At 39.4% G+C, this 22,528-nt stretch overlaps 1 protein-coding gene across 9 annotated transcripts in view; it reads right to left on the reverse strand.

The window, feature by feature from the left end:
- DOCK3 (dedicator of cytokinesis 3) overlaps positions 1-22,528 on the reverse strand; it is a 568,909-nt gene that overhangs the window by 43,275 nt on the left and 503,106 nt on the right. For all 9 annotated transcript variants that reach the window (XM_082702076.1, XM_082702074.1, XM_082702073.1 and 6 more), the window contains exons 28-32: positions 13,109-13,203; positions 10,862-10,937; positions 10,221-10,321; positions 9,898-9,956; positions 7,548-7,696 (exon numbers count right to left, since the gene is read on the reverse strand). In XM_082702076.1, coding sequence (XP_082558202.1) covers positions 7,548-7,696; positions 9,898-9,956; positions 10,221-10,321; positions 10,862-10,937; positions 13,109-13,203 — 480 coding nt within the window. The remainder of the gene's footprint in view (positions 1-7,547; positions 7,697-9,897; positions 9,957-10,220; positions 10,322-10,861; positions 10,938-13,108; positions 13,204-22,528) is intronic.

Genomic DNA, 22,528 nt, shown 5'->3' on the forward strand with positions numbered 1-22,528 from the left:
TGAATATGCATTTCAGAGAAAAGAGAAAATCTGAGACCAAGGGTCCTTAGGGATCCATGTCATCTGTCTTTCTCTGTGTGGAGACGAGGTTTCAGCAGGGACTTGCCTGGAGTCCTGTCAAGTCAGGAAGAGCCAAGCCCAGAGGCCAAGGTCTCTTATTCTCAGTTCAGATCTTATCTTGTCTTACTGGGGCAATCAGCTAGCCACACGCCTCCCAGTGTAAGAAGAGTCTGTTTATAACAAGGGATCTCTTTTCACACATGCAGATACACGTAGATTGTATTTTCCAGAATGGAGCAAAGCTGGGGAGGGGACCTGGAGCAGCAGTGAGTACAACAGTGCACACATGGGTGCAGCAGTTCCTTGGAGTTCTCAAAATGGGTCCCAGGGCCAGCAGTATCAGTCATCAGGGATGTCACTAGAAATGCACATTCTTGGAGCACCTGGGTGGCTTAGCTGGTTACACGTCCAACTCTTGATTTCAGCTCAGGTCATGATCTCAGGGTCATGAGATTGAGCCCTGCTGAGTGATGAGCCTGTCTAAGATTCTCTCCCTCCCAAAATTGGAAGGGGAGTTGAACCATGAGAGACTATGGACTCTGAAAAACAACCTGAGGGTTTTGAAGGGGCGGGGGGTGGGAGGTTGGGGGAACCAGGTGGTGGGTATTAGGGAGGGCACGTATTCCATGGAGCACTGGGTGTGGTACAAAAAACAATGAATACTGTTATGCTGAAAAGAAATAATAAAAAAAAAGATTCTCTCCCTCCCTCTGTCCCTCCCCCCACTTGCATGAGTCCATCCTCTTTCTCTCAAATAAATAAATAAATCTTAAAAAAAAATAAATAGATACAAATTCTCAGGCTCTCAATGGATCAGAAACTTGGGAAGGAGAGAAGCAATCTGTTTCAGACACGCCCTCCAGGTAGCTCTGATACCTATTCAAATGTTAGAACTTCTGTGTTAGGCAAAGGAGCTGGTGATGGAAGGCTCTGGGGACATGACTTCATCACTCTCTGCAGTATTGATAAAGGAAGAAGTTATTAGGAGGAGAAACTGAGAAATCCAAAATATGGGAATGCTGACGATCCATGTATGCAAAACCAATGTCTTTAAGTCAAATGAAATGCTAAGTTCTGCAAATATATCATATCACAATTGATAATACTGACAATTTCAGGTTTGCATAGTTACTTTTATCCTATGGAACCAATATTCCTAAAGTGACAAGTGACACCTTGTTACTCATTCATTCAACAAACATCTGTCCTGTGACAACCAGCTGCCTCCTTCAGAACGAGATATTTCCCTCTCTCAGGCTACGTTTTCTTGCTTACAAAGCAGTAAGAGAGGTTAACAGTCCTCTTTGGTATCCCTGTGTGCTAGCTCTTGGGAGCACTCCATGAATGTTAGTTTTGATTTTCATCTCCACGAATCTAGCATGTCTCAGGTAACACGATGGGTTCTAAGGAGTAAAAGCACAAGAAACTGCCCTGGCCCCAAGAGCTAGCTCATCATCTCAAAGAGGAGGCGGGGACAACAGCTGACTCATCTCAGCACACTCAGTGCTTGGGACAGCGCACACAGAGAGGGTGGCCTGCAGTCTAACACATCAGTGGACAGCAGCATTTTGAGAGAAGAGGTGTTGTAAAAACTTAACGAAAGCTTTTGCTCTTTGATCCAGCAATTTTAGGTGAAAAGTTCACCTAAGCAAATAATTAGGAATGGATATATTTTTTGCAATATTAGCAACAAATATCTGGGATAAACCTAAGTTTCTAAAACTAGGAGCCTGACTAAAACCACAGCAGTCTAAGCCATGAATGAAGAGTCTGTGGCCTCCGAACCGACAGTGTGGTACTGTGGAGCATGAACTGGCAGGAAGAGACAGGGGTGACAAGATGCTACTAAAAATGAAAATTCAAAATCAATACACACAATGGTCCTCGAAACCGCAATATACACAATGACTCCATTTTTTTTTTCAGTGTAACAGTATTCATTGTTTTTGTACCGCACCCAGTGCTCCATACAATCCGTGCCCTCTCTAATACCCACCACCTGGTTCCCCCAACCTCCCAACCCCCCGCCCCTTCAAAACCCTCTTTTAACTTAAAAACTTCGATGTATGGGAAAAAAAAGTCTAAAAATGACATACGTTGCCCCCCACCCAAGTTACTAGTTAGGTAGGTTATGGATTAGACTTTTTTATTATAGCTTATTACAATTTTAATTTTTCTACATTAAATAACTACTACTTTTATAATTAGAAGAAATAATTTTAGTAGGTAGGAAGTAGGGGAGTAGTTAACAGGGCCAAAGCTGTGGAAAGCACAATTGGAATCAAGACAAAAAAGTCATTAAATTTTGGTGATTAGAGGGTGATGGATGATTTTGAAGAAAGCAGCTTCAACAGAAGTGGATACATACAGATAGGAGGGTGCGAAGTGGAAAGGGCGGGTGCAAAGAGTAGATTACTTTTTAAAAATATATGATGGGGCATTTTTCAAAACTCTGGAACAATCCTACAATCTGTATGGAACCAGAAAAGATCCTGAATTGCCAAGGAAATGTTGAAAAAGAAAAACAAAGCGGGGGGCATCATGTTGCCTGATTTCAAGCTATATTACAAAGCTGTGATCACCAAGACAGCATAGTACTGGCACAAAAACAGATACACAGACCAATGGAACAGGGTAGAGAGCCCAGACATGGACTCTCAACTCTAAGGTCAAATAATCTTCAAGAAAGCAGGAAAAAATATCCAATGGAAAATATCCAATGGAAATGGAAATAAATGGTGCTGGGAAAATTGGACAGCTATATACAGAAGAGTGAAACTTGACCATTCTCTTACACCATACACAAAGATAAACTCAAAATGGATGAATGACCTCAACATGAAACAAAAATCCATCAAAATCCTGGAGAAGAACATAAGCCAGATCAATTTCTCTCAAAATATGCTTCCAAAGACAAAGGACACAAAAGTACAAATGAACTTGTCGGACTCCCATCAAGATAAAAAGCTTCTGCACAGCAAAGGAAACAGTCATCAAACAAAGAGGCAACCCATGGAATGGGAGAAGATATTTACATGTGACACTACAGACAAAGGGCTGATATCCAAGATCTATAAAGAACTCCTCAAACTCAACACCCAAAAAACAGATTATCACATCAAAAAATGGGCAGAAGACATGAACAGACACTTCTCTAAAGAAGACATACAAATTGCTAACAGACATATGAAAAAGTGTTCATCACCATTAGCCATCAGGGAAATTCAAATCAAAACCACATCGAGATACCACCTTATACCATTTAGAATGGCAAAAATTAACAAGGCAAGAAGCAACAAATGTTGGAGAAGTTGTGGAGAAAAGGGAGCCCTCTTACACTGTTAATGTGAATGCAAGTTGGTGCAGCCACTTTGGAAAACAGTGTGGGGATTTCTCAAAAAACTAAAAATAGAGCTGCCCTATGAGTAATGCAATTGCACTACTAGGAATTTACCCCAAAGATACAGATGTAGTGAAAAGAAGGGCCATGTGCATCCCAATGTTCATAGCAAGAATGTTCACAATATCCAAACTGTGGAAGGAGCCAAGATGTCCTTCAACAGACAAATGGATAATACAATGGAATATTACCCAGCCATCAGAAAGAAAGAGAATGAATACCCAACTTTTGTATCAACATGGATGGGGCTAGAAGAGATTAAGCAGAGAAAGTCAATTACCATGTGGTTTCACTTACTTGTGGAACATAAAGAATAGGAGAAGGAAGGGAAAAGTGAAGGGGGGGAAATCAGAGGGGAAACGAATCATGAGAGATTGTGGATTCCAAGAAAGAAGCTGATGGTTTTAGAGGGGAGGGGGGTGGGAGGATGGGTTGGCCCAGTGATGGATATTAAGGAGGACATGTATTGCATGGAGCACTGGGTGTTATACATAAACAATGAATCTTGGAACTCTACATCAAAACTAATGACACACTGTATGGTGACTAATATAACATCATTGTCATCATCATCATCATCATTAATAAATAAATAAAACAAAGAATACCTGATAGGGAGGTAGCAGCAAGATTTTTCTAATCAGGGATAACAAGGTTTACATGGCTTGCTAGATAACAATTATTCACAATAGTCTTTTGGGGGGAAGGGGGATGGGAAGAGGGAGAGGAAGAGAGAGAACCCCCCCTTTTTTAAAAGGTTTTATTTATTTTTTTGAGGTGGTGGACAGCACTAGTAGGAGAAGGGGCAAACAGAGAGGGAGAAGCAGACCCTCTGCTGAGCAGGGAGCCTCATGTGGAGCTTGATCCCAGGAACCTGAGATCATGACCTGAGCTGAAGGCAGACACTTAACTGACTGAGCCACCCAGGTGCCCCTGGAGAGAGAATCTTAAACAGGTTACATGCCTAGCACATAGCCTGACATGGGGCTCAATCTCACAATCCTGAGATCATGACCTGAGCTGAAATCAAGAGTTAGACTCTTAACCAATTGAACCACTCAGGTGCCCCATGGCAGTCTTAATGGGGGAAAGAACAGAACTTAACAGCTGAGTCTTAAAGTGTGAGACAAATGAGTTCCTAGTTAGTCTTCCACAAAGGTAACCTTCTTTATTCAATAGTAGCAATGGGAGGATGCAGCCTAGCCCCTCTTTTAACAGACTCAGATGATCCATGGTACAGTTCTGCAATGCCATCCATTTCTTGGTAAAAGGTCCTCTCATCAGGCATTGGTGAATTTTGTACAATTAAAAGGCTGTGATGACACAAAAAAGCAGCAGACCTTTTCTGTTTGAAGTTATTATTTCCCAAAGAAATAAAGGCATTAGGACTGCACACTCCAAAATGGATTATTATCTTAAAAACTCTGTTTACCCATGATAAAGAGCATCTGTGAAAAACTTAGAGCTAGCTTCATACTTAACTGTGAAAACCAAATGCTCTCTCTGAAGATTAAGAGGAAAGCAAGGAGGTGCACTTTCATCACTCTTATTAACACCAGACGAGAGGTCCTAGACAGTGCAATGAGGTAAGAAAAAAAAAAAAAAAACACAAGGAGTGTCTGGGTGGCTCATTCAATTAAGTGTCTGACTCTTGATTTTGGCTCAGGTGATGATCTCAGAATTGTGAGATCAAGCCTTGCTTTGGACTCTGCACTGGGTGTGGAGCCTGCTTAAGATTTTCTATCCCTCTTCCTCTGCCCCCCACCCCAATTCACCTGCACACACACTCTCTCTCTCTCTAAAAAAATCAGGAAAGGAAAGGAAAAGAAGGGACATACATACAGATCAGAAAGGAATAAAACTGTCTCTGTTTGAAGGTGATAGGATTATCTAAATAGAAAATTCCAAGGAATCTCCAAAAACCTTCTGGAAGTAATAGTGTAGCAAGGGTGCAGAAAATAATATTACTATACAAAACAATTATATTTCTATGTTCTAGCAACAATTGAAAAGTAAAATTTAAAAGTCAGAGTAATTTATTACAGCACCAAAAAAATAGGAAATGCATATAACTTAACAAAATGTACAAGCTCTGCATACAGAAACTATAAAACATTAATGAAAGAAGAAAAAGAATACCTAAAAAAACGGAGAGACACATTGCCTTCATGGACTAGAAGTATTAAGTATTACTAAGATATCAATTCTTTCCAATGTGAGCTACAGAATACAATGCAATCTCAACCAAAATCTCTGCAGGAATTTTTGCAGATATTGACATGCTAATTCTGAGACATAAAAGGAAAAGGGACTAGAATAGCTAAGACAATATTGGAGAGAAAAAGAACAAATTTGGAGATTCACACCACTTGATTTTTAAGACTAACTCTAAAACTACCATAATCAAGACACTCTGGTAATGGTAAAAGATAAGACTTCAATGGAAAGACTAGTGAGTCCAGAAAGAGAACTTAACACATATGGTGAACTGATTTTTGACAAAGAATAGTATTTTTTTCAATAAAAGGTGTTGGACAAAGGAAAAGAAAAAAGAAAAAGAAAAAAGAAAAAAAAGAAAAAAAAAGACTCTGACCCATACTTCACACCTTATACAAGTGTTACCTCAAAATAGGTAATAGATCTAAATATAGAATTATAAAACCTCTAGAAGAAACACAGAAGAAAAAATTTTGTGATCTTGGGTTAGGCAAAGAGTTCTCAGATATGACCCCAAAAGTACGGTCTATAGAAACTGGACTGCATAAGAATTAAAAATTTTTGTTCTGCAAGAGATACTGTAGTAAACGGAAGAAAGCTAAGTACTAGGAGAAAATATTTGTAAATCATATATTCAACAAAGGACTGACATCTAGAATACATATGAATATATATATATATATATATATATCAACAATAAGAAACTCAAAACTCAACAATAAGAAAACATAACACAATTAAAAATGGACACAAGTTTTGCATAATCATTTCACAAAAGATGATATAAAGATGGTAAACAAACATTAAAAGATGCTCATCATCATTAATCATTAAAGAAATGGAAATTAAAACTACCATGACACATAACTATATACCTCTTAGAATGGTTAAAATAGGGGCATCTGGGGGCTCAGTTGGTTAAATGTCTAACTCTTGGTTTCAGCTTGGGTCATGATCTCAGGGTTCTGGGATTGAGCCCTGCATTAGGCTCTGCACTCAACAGGGAATCTGCTTGAGGATTCTCTCTCTCCCCCTCTCCTTCTGCCTTTCTCTTCCCACTTGTACTCTCCCCCTCTCTCTTCTTCTCTCTTTCAAAGAAATAAATCTTAAAAAAAAAAAGAATGGCTAAAATAAACACGTAAATAAATGGTATTGAATTCTGGTGAGCATATGGATCAATTATAAGTCTCATACATGCTGTTGGGATTTCAAAGTGGTATTGCCATTTTGGAATAAAATTTGATAGCACCTAATAAAGTTAAACATACATTTATCACAATATCCAGCAACCCTATTCCTAGATCTCTACCTAAAAAAATGGAAGTTTATATTCAAACAAAAACCTGTAAAGAAATGTTAGCAGCTATATTCACAATCAACAAAAAGTGGAAACAATGCAAATATCTTTCAAATGGTGAATAAACTGCCATGGAATACTACTAAGCCATAGAAAAACCAACACGTGCAACTGCATGGATGAGTCTCTTGATGGCATTACGCTGAGTGAAAGAAGCTAGTCTCCAAACGCTACAGTTTACATGATTCCATTCACATGACATTCTAGAAAAGGCCCTACAGTGGTACAGAATAGATCAATGGTTGCCATAGGTTAAAGATAGGGGGAGGGTTTAACTACAAAAAGGAAGCAAGATGGAATTTTTTTTTTTATTGTGTTATGTTAGTCACCAGCAAGATGGAATTTTTAGGAATTTAGAAAATCTTGATTGTGGTGGTGGTTACATGACTATGCGTTTGCCAAAATTTACAGAACTATAAATCACAAAGAATGAATTTTACTCTTAATAAATTAAGAGGGCAGAGGGGTCTATCCAGAGGAGAGCACCCTGAACACTGGCAGGTGTTGTCTTACCTGTTTGAAGTTGCCATTTTTTCTCTGCTCCCAGTCCATCATGTCATGAAAGATGGGAATCATGATATTCCGCACTTCTGGCTGTGGGACCAGTGTCACACCCAGAAAAGGACCAATCATTCCAGGAATAAAGTGGATCTTATGTTCACCTGAACAACAAAACCCAATATATATTAGTTTATGCTTTCTTTGGTCCCTCTATGGAAGCTTCCCATGTGGGGCCACAGTACCTACTTTCAAATGCCCTGGAAGCAACTGAGAATAAAGCAAGTTTTCCCCTATGGCTTTCTGAGATACTCCTTTTCTTGGCTTTTTAGAGTTCATAGATAAAACTGGTACAGCCCAGCTAAAATAAATGTTCAACAGGCATTTATTAGGAAACTATCTTTCCAAAGAATTAATGGGAGGTTCAGCAAACTACCTGAAAATCATTCTGAGGTCAAGGAACAGAGTTTACTACTTTAGGCAGAAGAGGATTTGTGAGTAACCCTATGATAGTTCCAGATTGCTGTGTTCAGTGTTGATTTAGCAAGGAAAACCCGTATATTTCTGCTTAAATACAATACACTATCCCTGGGGTTTCTACCTCTTGTCCAGAGGATTTTAAGTGGTAAGATGTTCATAGCCCCTGGTCCAGCTGCTAGAGGCCTGAAGTTCATGAGCATTTTCACTGCCTGTGCTCAAGTATGCCTAAGAAGCCTCCTCCTGAGTTAGCAGGAGCCTCCTGCATAACCCTACCCAGACAGAATGGTTTAGAGGCTCTGTCTGTATCCTCCCTGTCCCTGCCCCTTGTCTTCTCATGGTACTTCTGATGGCAGTACCGCATCTACTCAGGCCAGCTCAACACAGCTTCCAACGTCCTTATGAGGCCTTTCCATGGCAAGTGGGTGATGCAGGTTTCCCTGAGACTGGCCTGAAATCTGGGTCATGTTCCCAGAAGGTGGGGCCAGTCCTGAGGACTGTGGGACAGAACTTTCCTCTTCCATGCAGTGGTAAAACAGAGTGAGCCATCCTCTAGGGCTCTGCTTTTGGTCCTTCAGAGACTATAAAGGAGATGAAGTATGGGCCTGTGTAATGACTGCTAAAGCCAAGTTAAGTCAGTTCTTGAGGACCAGAAAATACCATTTCCACCAGGAAAACAACAACAACAACAAAAAACGAGGCAGGAATGGCTTTATCAGGCAAACCTGGCAACTTTTTTGATTTTTTTCCATTGTGAAAGCCTATCTAAAGAGCAAAGGTAAGCTCTGAGGCTGACTCTATATATTCCCATCTTGGTATTTGGTACAGTTTGTTAGCACCTTGTGTTTCTGGGAATTTCAGAGTCAAGTTTAGGGTTAAAATCTATACCTTGACCATGCTGGATGCAGGGTGTAGGAGTATGGAAGCTGGAAAGCCTGCTTGGTGCAATGTATCCTCACTAACGGAGGGAAGCCCTAGTGTTCACTGGCAGGAATACTTCACACCTTGTCTGCTGCTTCCGGGACTGTAAGATTTTATGACCATAATTCCTAAGGCCTCAGAGCCATGAGTAACAGCCAGGAAGAGTGACTGCTTCTCTAGCATCCCAAGAGGCCACTTAGAAGCCTCTAGTACCAAAGGATGGCTCTTCTCGTCACCAGGGCAATCAAAGGACTCCACCAAACACTGACAATTTTCAGGATATTAGAGAAGCTGTCGAAGGAAAGGGAGCTAAAATCAATTTCCCCTAAAGGCTGCGATTCCCTTCTTGCATGCAGTCCTCATGCAGACGGTGGCAGAAACCTGATCTGCAGGGTCTGAATACCAGAGACCCAAAAAGTGTTCCAATATTTATGAAAACGAATTGCTGCCCTTACTCGTGTGTGGCGTGTCTGCAAGGTCTCTACCTCACTTACGAACGACGAACAGTGATGAACGTACAGAACTGCTGGATCCCTGTAACTGTACACCTGAAACTGATATGACACTCTGTGGTAACTCTAGTGGAATTAAAATTTAAAAAAAGATCTATGCTTCTGAACTGCAACATCTGCACTGGGACATGGAGAACACAGAAGATTTTACCAGCATGAGTTCTCAAGCTGGGAAAAACTCCCAGAGCCTTTATATTCTTCTCCTTTGACTTTAGTTCTTGAAAAGGGGAGTGTGCATATGTATTCTTGGGGTCTTGCTTCTCAGCCTAACTCTCCCTGCCGAGAGCTCTGTGCACATGTGCTGTACCATCCGGCTGAGGTGTTACGTTGAAGATATGTAAAGGTCTCTTGGGCCTGAATTAACATCCATAAAACCTGGGAGAAGTTATTAGTCTTGTCACTTTTTATTTGGCTATGAAATATGTGCAAGGGAAAAATAGGGAGAAGAGACCTACCCAAATTCTGCCACATGCTGAACAGTTCATAAGCCATCATCACACGCATGTCCCCATACCTGGAAATAGTAACACAGGAGCCAGCTTTCAGGGGGAGAAAGTTCAGGAAGGCAGGGCTACAAACCCCATAAGGTCAGCACTTCAGCACTGTTTCTAATGTGTCCCCCAATACTAAGTCATTTGGCTCTCAACCAAACTCTCACAATTGGCTCCTTGGGAAGCTACCCAGTGAGAACCTTGTGGACGTCTGAGGAGCCTCTCAATTGAAACACAACCCCATCTGGGCATGTGGTAGGGAGGTGAAGAAGAGACATATGTCTTACTTATCTAGAATCTTCTTCCTCTTGGCTGAAGTGATGATTTCTAGTTGAAGGCTTGGCTGATTTATGAACAGAACTGCCAGGCTAAAATAAGAATTCCACACCTAGAGAGACAGAGAAAGAGAAAACATGTGACAGCACGAGTCCTTAACCTTACAAAGAGAGATTCTAAATATATGGATGTAGCACAGAATTCATTTCACAATTTTAAGATCTTGATTTTTTTTTCCTTTTTAAGTATCTTTGCAAACGGAACTTTTTTTTTTTTTTTCTTTCTTGACTCCTTGAAACCCATAGTTTTGATTCTGGCCTAGAAAGCCTACTCCTGGAGGTCTGGCTCCCAGCACCTCCCACAGGGGCACTCTAAGGGTATAGCCTACTCACTGTCAAACTTGGAAGTGGTCCAATGCTATGAACATACTAATAAACCAAACCCAGTAAGCTTGCCCCAGCTCCCAGCCACCCATCTGACAGCTAGGTAAGCCCTTCTCAATTTCCTGATCTGAAAAATTGAGAGCAAAATAAAGTTGTTCTTAGTAAACAAAACCAAACACAGAAACAAAAACAGTGAGCTTTTTTTTTTTTTTTTTCCCTGGCTTTCTAGTGTTATTACAAAGACAGTGATGGATTTCAGGAGCTCCTACCTTAAAATCGAAGTCTGTCTCTGTGAAGTTCTTGTGCAGTGCGGAAGACAGGTACTGGACAGTAGTGACTATAATACTGCAGTAAGGGGACAAGGCATTGGTGGAGTTAAAAGACTAATGATGGCATCCAATAGCTTAGCATCTCTGACCTATGAGCTAACGCCTTGAGTACAACTTGCTTTCATATAAGATGTGACTACAAAAGAAAGAGATAGATGGCACAAACCTCACAGAAAGCATTTCTTGGAGAAATGCCCCAAAGTTGGCAGCATAGCACAGAACATCGGTGGGTTCTAGGCCCGGCTCTGCCATTACCTGGCCTTGGCACCACTGCTGTCTGGGCCTTAGTTTCCCTGCCTATAAGTGTGGATGGGAGGAACTAGTTGGTTCATTAGGATTTCTTCTAGTTCAAAGAGTGATTCTAGTATTTTGAGGACTTCTGGGTAATGAAGGTATATGACTATCAGAGGACTTACAGTATAATTTTATTATTTTACTTGATAACAAGGGTTTTTAATGATTAAATCCCTACTGTTGTCACATACTATTATTTGTATCTATAAGCTATTTGTTTTCAGCCTTTGGCCTAGAAAATCACTCTCAATTTTAGCCTGGGTATATATAAGGAGCAATGGAAGGCTGCCTTGCTGGAGCCGAAGGCACAGGTTAAAGTAGAGAGGAAATGAAGTGGGACAGGCAGGTAAGGGTCTGACTACAGAGGGCTTTGGGTGCCTGGCAAAGTGCTTACACTGAGCACCTTGGCTTTGGCCCAGGAGGTGACAAATTTGAAAGGCAAAATCCTCAAAAGAAGAGGCTGTTACTATAGGATCAGCTGAGGGCCCTGAAGTACTCCGAGGAGAGCTAAGAGACAATAAGAAGGAAGGGTGCCTGGGTAGCTCAGCTGGTTAAGCATCTGCCTTTGGTTCGGTCATGATCACAGGGTCTTGGGATTGAGCCCCATGTCGGGTTCCCTGCTCAGTGGGGAGCCTGCTTCTCCCTTTCCTCCCCACTTGTGCTCTCTTGCACTATCTCTGTCGTTATCTCTGTTTCTCTCTCTCAAATAAATAAATAAAATCTTAAAAAAAAAGAAACAAGAGGGAATCAAATGGAAAATCCATTATTTGAGGAAAAACATGTGCAACTTTGTTTATAACCATTCTTCTGTTCTGTATAAAATGTTTACAGTTTTGAAAAAAAAAAAGTACCCTATTAAAGGTAAAGTGAAACGATGCTGATACATTGCTAATATATCTAACATAGATAATATCACTACATTCTGCAAAATGCCAACATAAAAAGCAGATCAGTGTGCCTGGGTGCTTCAGTAAAACATTGGACTCCTGATTTCAGCTCAGGTCATGATCTCAGGGTTGTGAGATTGAGCCCCACATTGGGTTCTGTGCTGGGTGTGGAGTCTGCTTGGGATTCTCTCTCTCTCCCTCTGCCTCTCCTCCCCTACTCTCTCTCTCTCCCCCAAAAAGAAAAAGACGAAGACAAAAGAAAAAAGGAAAGCAGATCAGTGGGAGAAGGCAGCAGGTTAGACCGTGGAGGCCAAGTGGAAGGGGTCTTTTCCCAAGTAGAGGGAGACCACATAAGACAGCATCTTACTACCTGCAATCGTCTGGTTTGCCAAGTAGAAGCACAGGCTAGAAATATGAATGGAACAGACTATCTGGGGGCAGACTAAGAGTGAATTCTGTTGCCAGAGTCAGAAGTGGTCAGAGCCTTACAGCCAGGTCTTGGGTGGGTAATTAGCACTAGCCGTGGGAGGCAGGCAGTTTCTGGCAGACAACAGAAATCAAATCAAGAGGAGGACTTGGGAAAACTGCGTGAAACTAGAGAGCCAAAGAGGCCAGTGGTGCATGGAACAGGCCTCCCTCAAGGAGGCATTTTCTCTGGGTATTATTATTTCACATCCTTTACATTCCTTTTCTATCCTTACCATGACATCTCTGCCAGTCACTTAGGCCTCCATTTTGGACTATCTTTAACACTTTCTTAATCTTGAACTTATGGTAAATGGTCAAGTCCTGCTGATTGTGCCTCCAAATATTTTTCAAATTTACCCTATCTTCTCTGTCACCATGGCCTTGGCCAGGATCTCTGTCTTGCTTTCTCCCTCTGCCACACACACACACACACACACACACACACACACACACTCTCTCTCTCTCTCTCTCCCTGTCTCTCTTTCCTTAGTCTGAGAATAGCTCTGATGATGCTTATGCAGGGCCCGTCCACACTCACTTGCTTGTAAGAAGTCTCATCACCATCCAGTCCCGAGGGAAGACACTCATCTTCATCAGGTTCCGGAACACACAGAAAATCTTCAGCAGGAATTCCTGATCCAGGAGGAAAGTCTGATGTGAGACACCACCACTACCACTACAGCATGCCTTTCCTTAACAGGGTTCTCCTGACCTCTAGACCATGAGAATGGATGGCATTAGTAGGTTAGATTCTGGTTCGTTTTGTGAGTTATTTTCTTTTGGGGGCCTGTATGAAAGTGAGATCTAGGCACTCTCTCAAGTCAGGTGGGAACAGATCCAAACTGGGTAGCCTAAAGACAGCTCTGGACCCTGAGCCCAGTGCCCAAAGCGCAAAGCATGAGGAAGGCTGCAGTCCAGCAGAACTGGTATCCAGTTGGGCCTGTGGGTCACATTATTTGGGTCATGGCCCTTGAACACTGGACTATAAGAACCTGCTTTTTGGGGAGTGCTTGGGTGGCTTGGTTTGTTAAGTGTCCAATTCTTGATTTTGGCCTAGGTCATGATCTCAGGGTCTTGAGATCAAGCTCCATGCTGTACATGGTTTCTGCTTCTCCCTCTTCCTCTGCCCTGGCTCACATGCTCTCTTTCTCTCTAAAATAAATAAATCAAATCTTAAAAAGAAGCTGCTTTCTTGAATGTAAAGAACACATTGAGAGGAGGGGCGTCTGGGTGGCTCAGTTGGTTAAGCTCTGTCTTTGGCTCAGGTCATGATCCCAGAGTCTTGGGATCATGGATCCCATGAGCCCCACATTGAGTTCCCTGATCAGCAGGAAGCCTGCCTCTCCCTCTCCTTTGACTTGCTATTCCCCCTGCTTGTGCTCTCTCTCTTTGTCAAATAAATAAATAAGATCTTAAAAAAATGTAACACATTGACAGAAGAAGCATTTTAGGAATGGCAGAGTAAAGACCTCCAAAATGTGCTCCTCTATGAAAATAATGAGAACACTGACAAAGCAGGTTAAGCAAAGACTGGCAACAATCCAAGGAGTGTTATTCAAGAAAAATGGTTGAATCTCAATAGAACAGTGAACTTTGTTGCACTTTGGCTTGTTCCATTCCCATCCCATTCCTCTTTCTATTTTAGTGGTATATCCTCCAAAACAAACTACTGTAGAACCACAGTGGTAATGAATTCCTGGAAAGTGCCACCCACCCACCCCCAACTGCTACTTTTTATCTGTTCTTCAGCAACCTGGGAAATCCCCATTCAGAGGGCTTATCTGATTTGACCCAGAGCTCACTCAATGAGAAGAGCCTTTTACCTAGGGCATATATGGGGAAAAAATGAGCCATAATAATTTAACATCCCAGATGCTTGAAGCAACCATATCATTAGGACATCAAAAAAATTTCCAAAAGACTGAAAAAAAAAATCTGGGGAATGAAATATCTATAGGGGACTTTGAAAAGCTCTGACATATTCCTGGGAACCTAGAAGTCTACACACGTGTTCAGGGCTGTACATATTCCCAGGAAAGACCTGAGAAGCTTAATCTCTCACTCTGGTTGACTTTGAGGCTCTATGTGAAGCAGGAAGTGAAGGCTAAGGCAGTAATGTAAACTGTTGGAGCACTGAAAATGAGTCCCAACACACACATACGGGTATTTAGCAAAGTATTAAAGACTTACTGACTTAAGGCATTTAAGGAAATTTCTGTCTGGCTATTAGCTGACCACTAAGCTAACTGAATGAAGACCTCAGTGGCTGTACATAACAAAGAACACAGACATTCAAGAATTAGTCCAAGAAAGTCACTAAATAAGTAGCAAACAAATATCAACATCAACAACAAACCAACAAAAAGCAACAATCAACACCCTTGGGATGTGGTGGGGGATCTGATTTTGAGAGTTACCACATTATTTAAATTATCCAGCTTTTAACACAAAAATTATAATACACAAAATTAAACACAAAAGTATGCCCCATACACAGGAAAAAAAGAAGTGAACAGAAACTTTACCTGAAGTAGCTCAAATGTTGGACTTACTAGGAAAAGCTTTTAAATCAGCTGTTATAAATATATTCACAGAACTAAAGAAAACCATGCTTAAAGAATTAAAGAAAAGTACAAGAACAGTATCTCATCAAATAGAGAATATCAATAAAATAGATAGAAATTATTTTAAAAGCATCAAATAAAAATTTTAGAATTTGAAAGTACCATAACTGAAATATAAATTTTGCTAGATGGGATCATCAGAAGATTTGAATTGACAGAGGAAGGAATCAGCAAATTTAAAAGGTAAGTCAATTGAGGTTATCCAGAGGAACAGGAAGAAAATGAAGAAAAACAGAGCATGTGGGATACCATTAATTATGAAAACATACAAGTAAGAGGAGTGTCAAGAGAGATGGGAGAAAAAGAGAAAGAGATTTTGAATAAATATTTGAAGAAATATTTTAAAATTTCCCAAATTTGATGAAAAATCCCTTTAATCTACACATCCAAATAGCTCAATGAACTCCAAACAGGATATAAATCAAAGAAATTTATATACAGACATATCATAGTCAAAATGTCAAATGCCAAAAACAAAGATAGAATCTTGAAAGCAAGAAGAGAAAAAAATTTTATCATGTACAAATGATTCTCAATAATAACAGGTAACTTATAAGCAGATATGGTGGAGACAAGAATGCAGTGGAATGACAAATTCAAAGTACTGAAATAACAGAGAGTCAACTAAGAGTCTTAAGTCTAGCAAAACTATCATTCAAAAATTAAATGTTCAAAAAACATTTAATTTAATTAAATTTAAAAATTTAATTAAAAAAATTAAAATTCTCTGATTAAAAAAAAGCTGTGAGAATTTGTTATTAGTAGAACTGTTATTAGTAGAACTGCCCTAAAAGAAATGCTAAAGGGAGTCTCTCAGACTTAACTAAAAGGACACTAGACAGTAACTTGAATCCATATGAAGAAATAAAAACCACTAGGAAGATAAAGGTGAATATAAAAGGTAGTATATATGTTAAGTTTGTAGCTCTTTTCCTATTTGATTTACAAAGCAACTGCATAAAGCAATAATTATAAAACTACATTGATGAGATTATAATGCATAAATATGTAATTTATATGACAGTAATAGCAAAAAAAGGAGAAAGGATTGGAGCTTTATTGGAGTGAAGTTTTTGTATACTATGAAAGTGAAAGATGTTAATTGAAATTCCCAGGGCAACCAATAAGAAAATAGCTTTAAAAATATACCAAAATAGAGGTGCCTGGGTGGCTCAGTGGGGGGTTAAGCCTCTGCCTTTGGCTCATGATCTCAGGGTTCTGGGATCAAGCCCCGCATCAGGCTCTCTGATCAGAGCCCTGCATCAGGCTCTCTGCTCAGCAGGGAGCCTGCTTCCTCCTCTCTTTCTGCCTGCCTCTCTGCCTACTTGTGATCTCTGTCTGTCAAATAAAAAAAATATATACTGAAACAAACAAAAAAGGAATTAAAATTACACAGTAAAAATATTTAACATAAAAGAAGCCAGAAATGGAGGAACAGAGGAACAGAGAAGATATAAGACAGATATAAAACAAATAGCAAAATGTAAATGTAAAATCCTAACTTATTGTAATTATAGTAAATGTAAATGAATTAAATATTCTAATCAAAAGGCAGAGATGGGGAAATGGATAAAAAATAAACATAATCTAATTATACATGGTCTACAAGATATGTACTTTAGATTCAAAGGCATAAATACCTCAAAAGTAAAAGGATAGGAAATATATACAATAAAATGGGTATATACACAAAATAGAACTGGTGTGTCTATGTTAATATTAAACCACATAGGTTTTAACAAAAATTGTCATTAGAGACCAAAAAGGGAAATTTTATAATGACAAAAGAGCCAATATGTGTGAAAGAATTAATATAGACCGGGGCGCCTGGGTGGCTCAGTGGGTTAAGCCGCTGCCTTCGGCTCAGGTCATGATCTCAGAGTCCTGGGATGGAGCCCCGAATCGGGCTCTCTGCTCAGCGGGGGGCCTGCTTCCTCCTCTCTCTCTCTCTCTGCCTGCCTCTCTGCCTGCTTGTGATCTCTGTCAAATAAATAAATAAAATCTTAAAAAAAAAAAGAATTACTATAGACCACTCCAACCAACAATAAGCAGAATACACATGGAAGGATATATGCATTTCTTCTCTAGGACAGATCATATGTTAGTCCATAAAGAAAGACTCACTATATTTAAAAGAACTGAAATCATATAAAGCATGTTCTCCAACCTCTATGTGAGTTAGAAATGAATGACACAACAAAATTTGGGAAAGTAGGGGCACCTGGGTGGCTCAGTGATTTAAGCCTCTACCTTCAGCTCAGATCATGATCTCAGGATCCTGGGATCGAGCCCCACATCGGGCTCTGCTCAGCGGGGAGCCTGCTTCCCCCTTCTCTCTCTGCCTGCCTCTCTGCCTACTTGTGATTTCTGTCTGTCAAATAAATAAATAAAATCTTTAAAAAAATTTGGGAAAGTAAAAAATATGTGAATTAAACATTACACTCTCAAATAACCAATGGGTCAAAAAAGAAAGCACAAGTGAAACAGGAATACTTTGAGATGAATAAAAATTAAAACAGGGCTTAAGTGGGTACGAGAAGAATAAATGAAAGAAGATGGGATTGGGAGGGAGACAAACCATAAGTGACTCTTAATCTCACAAAACAAACTGAGGGTTGCTGGGGGGAGGGGGTTTGGGAGAAGGGGGTGATATTATGGACATTGGGGAGGGTATGTGTTTTGGTGAGTGCTGTGAAGTGTGTAAACCTGGTGATTCACAGACCTGTACCCCTGGGGATAAAAATATATGTTTATAAAAAATAAAAAATTATATTAAAAAAAAAAAAAAAAAAAAAATTAAAACACATCAAATCAAAACCTATGGGATGAAGCTAAAACTTATAGCTCTAGTGCCTATATTAAGAAGATAATGGTCTCAAATAATAACTTACCTTGTGCCTTAAACTAGAGAAAGAAGGGCAAACTAAACATAAAGCAAGCAGAAGGAAGGGAATAATAAGTGAAACAGAGAATAGAAAAATAGAGGAAAAAATGAAACCAAAATTTGGTTCTTTGAAAATATCAACAAAATTGCCACACTAAGAAAATAAAAAAGAAAAAAAAAAAAGAAGACTCAATTTCTAAAATTAAGGATGAAAGAAGCCATTACCAATGTTAGAGAACTAGAAAGGATTATAAGGGACTACTATAAACAAATGTATGCCAGCAAATTATATAACTTAGATGAAATGGACAAACTCTAAGAAAGATACAAACAACCAAAATTCATTTAAAATCAAACAAAATCTGAACAGAATTATCATAAGCAAAGGGATCAAATTAATAATTTAAAACCTTCAAACAAAGAAAAGTGGAGCACCAGATGGCTTCACTAGTGAATTCCACCAAATATTTTAACTAGAATTAGTACTAATATTTGTCTTTTTTTATTATATCCACTCTCAGTGTGAAGTAGTATCTTTTTTAAACAAAATTATTTATTTATTTATTTATTTGACAGACAGAGAACACAAGTAGGCAGAGAGGCAGGCAGGAGAGAGAAGAGGAAACAGGCTTCCTGTGGAGCAGAGAGCCCGATGTGGGGCTCAATCCCAGGACCCTGGGATCATGACCTGAGCCAGAGTCAAGAGGCTTTACCCACTGAGCCGCCCAGGCACCCCAGTGTGAGGTAGTATCTTATTGTGGTTTTCATTTGCATTTTCCTACTGACTAATGACATTGAACATCTTTTCACGTGTGTTTTGGCTATTTATGTACCTTCTTTGGGGAAATGTCTATTAAAATATTTTGCCCATTTAAAAATTGAGTTACCTTTTCAGTCTTGAGTTGTAAGAGTTATTTATGTATTTTACATACAAGCCCTTTATTAGATATATGATTTGCCAATATTTTCTTCCATTTTGTAGGCTTTCACTTTCTTGTTGGCATCCTTTGAAATATAGAAGTTTTTAAAATTTAAATTATCCAACCTAGAGTACATGATTAGTTTCAGATGTAGTCTTCAGTAATCTATCAGTGGCATGTAACACCCAGTGCTCATCACATCATGTGCCTCCTTAATGCCCATCACCCAATTACCCCATCCCCTACAGACCTCTCCTCCAGCACCCTCAGTTTCTTTCCTAAAATTAAGAGTCCCTCACATGGTTTTTCTCCCTCTCTGATGACTTCCCATTCAGTTCAAATACAAAAGTTTTTAATTTTGATGAAGTCTAACATCTATTTTTTCTTCTGTTGCTTGTGCTTTGGTGTCATAACTAAGAAATCACTGCTAAATCAAGGGACATAAAGATATACTCCTGTTTATGTCCAAGAGGTTTATAGTTTAGCTCTTACATTTAGGTCTACAATTTTTTTCACTTGGGTTTTTTTATATGGTATGAGGTAGAGGTTAAATATCAAGTTGTCCAGAACCATTTGCTGGAAAGACTTCTTTACTCTCTGTATTGTCTTGACAATGTTATTGAAATTCAGTTGACTGTAAATAGAAAGGTTTATTTCTAGACTCCAAATCCAATTCCATTGGTCTTTATATCTATCTTTACACAAATAACCTATTCTGATTACTGTTATTTTGTTATAAGTTTTGAAACTGGTGATTATGAATCCTCCAATTTTCCAAGATTGTTTGGCTATTCTGAGTCATTTTCTTTCCCTTGTGAATTATTGATCCGATTGTCAATATCTGCAAAAAGGCAGCTGAAATTTTGAAAGGTCTTGTATCAAACTTGTAGATCACTTTGTGAAGTACTATCCTCTTAATAATATAAGTGTTCCAATCTATGAACATAGGGTGTCTTTCCACTTATTTTGGTCTGCTTTAATGTCTTCTCCTAATTCTTTTATGTGTTTTTATACTATTATAAATGGAAACATTCTTTTTTTTTTAAAGATTTTATTTATTTATTTGACAGACAGAGATCTGCCAGTAGCCAGAGAGGCAGGCAGAGAGAGAGAGGAGGAAGCAGGCTCCCCGCTGAGCAGAGAGCCCCATGCGGGACTCAATCCCAGGATACCGGGATCATGACCTGAGCCGAAGGCAGAGGCTTTAACCCACTGAGCCACCCAGGTGCCCCGAAAACATTCTCTTAATTTCATTTTTGAATTGTTCATTGCTAAGACATAGAATTGATTTTTGTGTATTAGTTATGTATCCTGCAACTTTGCTGAACTTATTTATTACTTCTGATAGTGTTTTTATGGATGTCTTGGGATTTTCTGGATACAAAATCATGCCATCTGAGGATTGAGAGAGTTTTACTTCTTCTTTTCCAAACTTGTGCCCAATTGCTCCAGCTAGATCCTCCAATATAATTAATATAAGTGGTAAGAGCAGATGCCTTTCTCTTGTTTCTGACTTAAAGAGGAAAACATTCAGTCTTTTGTTACTAAGTATGATGTTAGTTTGGTTTTTTCATATTTTGCCCTTTATCAAGTCTGAAGAAATTTCTTTCTATTTCTAGTCTGTTGAATGATTTTATCATGAAAGTTTGGTGGATTCTGTTTTAGTCCTTTATTCTATTTAATGGTGTATTATGTTGATTACCATATGTTAAGGGAACCTTGCATTTCTGGGATCAATCCCATGAGATCATGGTATATACTTCTTTTAGTATGTTCCTGGATTCAGTTTGTTAGTATGCTGTTAAAGAATTCTACACTTTTATTTATAAGGGATGTTGGTCTACGGTTGGCTTTTCTTGTGATGTCTGCCTTTGGTTTTCATGTCAGGGTAATACTGACCTCAAAAAATTAGTTGAGAAGTATTCCTGGCTCTTCCATTTTTTATGAGTTTGTAAAGGATTGGTATTAATTCTTCTTTAAAAATTTGGGGTGCCTGAGTGGCTCAGTGCGTTAAGCCTCTGCCTTTGGCTCGGGTTGTGATCTCAGGGTCCTGGGACTGAGCCCTACATCAGGCTCTCTGCTCAACAGGGAGCCTGCTTCCCCCCGCCCCCCCGCCCCGCCTCTGCCTGCCTCTCTGCCTACTTGTGATCTCTATCAAATAGATAAATAAAATCTTAAAAATAGATAAATAAAACAAAATAAGGATGGTCTGTATCATGTGTGCAGATCTTTCAGTAACATTTAAAAAAAATTGGTGCAATGCACCAATTAAGCCATCTGGTCTTCAGCTTTTCCTTGTGGGAAGTTATAAATTATTAACTTGATCTTGTTATTTTGTGATATCCTTTAAGATGGATATAATCAGAGACACTGAATTGTACATTTTAAAAGTGTAAATTTTATGGTATGCAAATTACATCTCAATAATGTTGCCATAAAAAAAAGAAAAAATGTGACGAACTCTATATTTGGTGTGGTGGACTGCATATGTTCCCTCAGGTCTGTTTCAGCTCAAATCCTCTAAAATGACAGTCAAAAAATACATATGCCCACAGAGACAAAGGAAACAGGAAATAAGAACACAGTGATCAGAAGAGGTGAATATATTTTGAAAGCTTTTGTGGTAACTGACTTAATATACTTGAAAAAGATGACAGCCAAGAGCCTTTGGAAGGAACAGCAACAGGAAGCAAGAATCTCAGAAACTATAGGCATCACCAGGTACTTCTGTAGAACTGGGATATGAAGGCTAAAAACAGGAAGATTGACTTACAGACTCCCTAAGATCTCTTCTGCCATCTCATGTCCCTAGGTGACCAGGCTTATGCCATCCTGTCAGAAGACTGAGGACTGCTCTCTCAAGCAGTTATTCGCTGAGGATCTGTTTTCAAGAGTCCATAGTCTCTCATGGTTCAACAGCTAAGGGCTGAGATGCCAAAATGAAAACAGGCATTGAGAGAAATTTCACCTGCTGAACTGGGAGGTTCCCAGTCCCTTTTTGCTATTTGGTTCCCAAAATATTGGTGGGCTACTCCATTCCTAGGAAGGGATAAGGATTCTTGTCTCAGGAAATAGACAAATCCTAGAGAGCAGACCAGTAGATACAGGAATTAGAGGATATTCTGACCAAACAGACCCCCTTCAGTCAGCTACAGGGAAGCCTGCTGAAGACAAGCCCTCATTAGCACCAGAGAACCTTACTTTTAGACACAGACTGACATCCAAAAGTCTCTACATATAGGAGAAAAGTCTCTAACATGAAAGTTAGAGACTGAAACAAATAAAAAGAAGACAAGTTCCCAGGGGGAAAAAAAAAAGTGACCTGACAGTATCTGACAGATTTGACCTTGAAGAAAGCTGGAAGAAGAGGTTTATTACAGAGAGGGAGTAGGTAATCCTAGCCAGATTTGAAAACCAAAAGAAAACAAAAAACAAGTGATTAACAAAAGAGGCAAATAATTCCAGGAACAAACAAAAAAGTTTTAAAAGAAAGGAAGTGTAATAGCATAGCAGTTGGCTCACCATAGTAC

Source organism: Mustela nivalis (assembly GCF_964662115.1).
Source record: "Mustela nivalis genome assembly, chromosome: 1".
NCBI lineage: Eukaryota > Metazoa > Chordata > Mammalia > Carnivora > Mustelidae > Mustela > Mustela nivalis.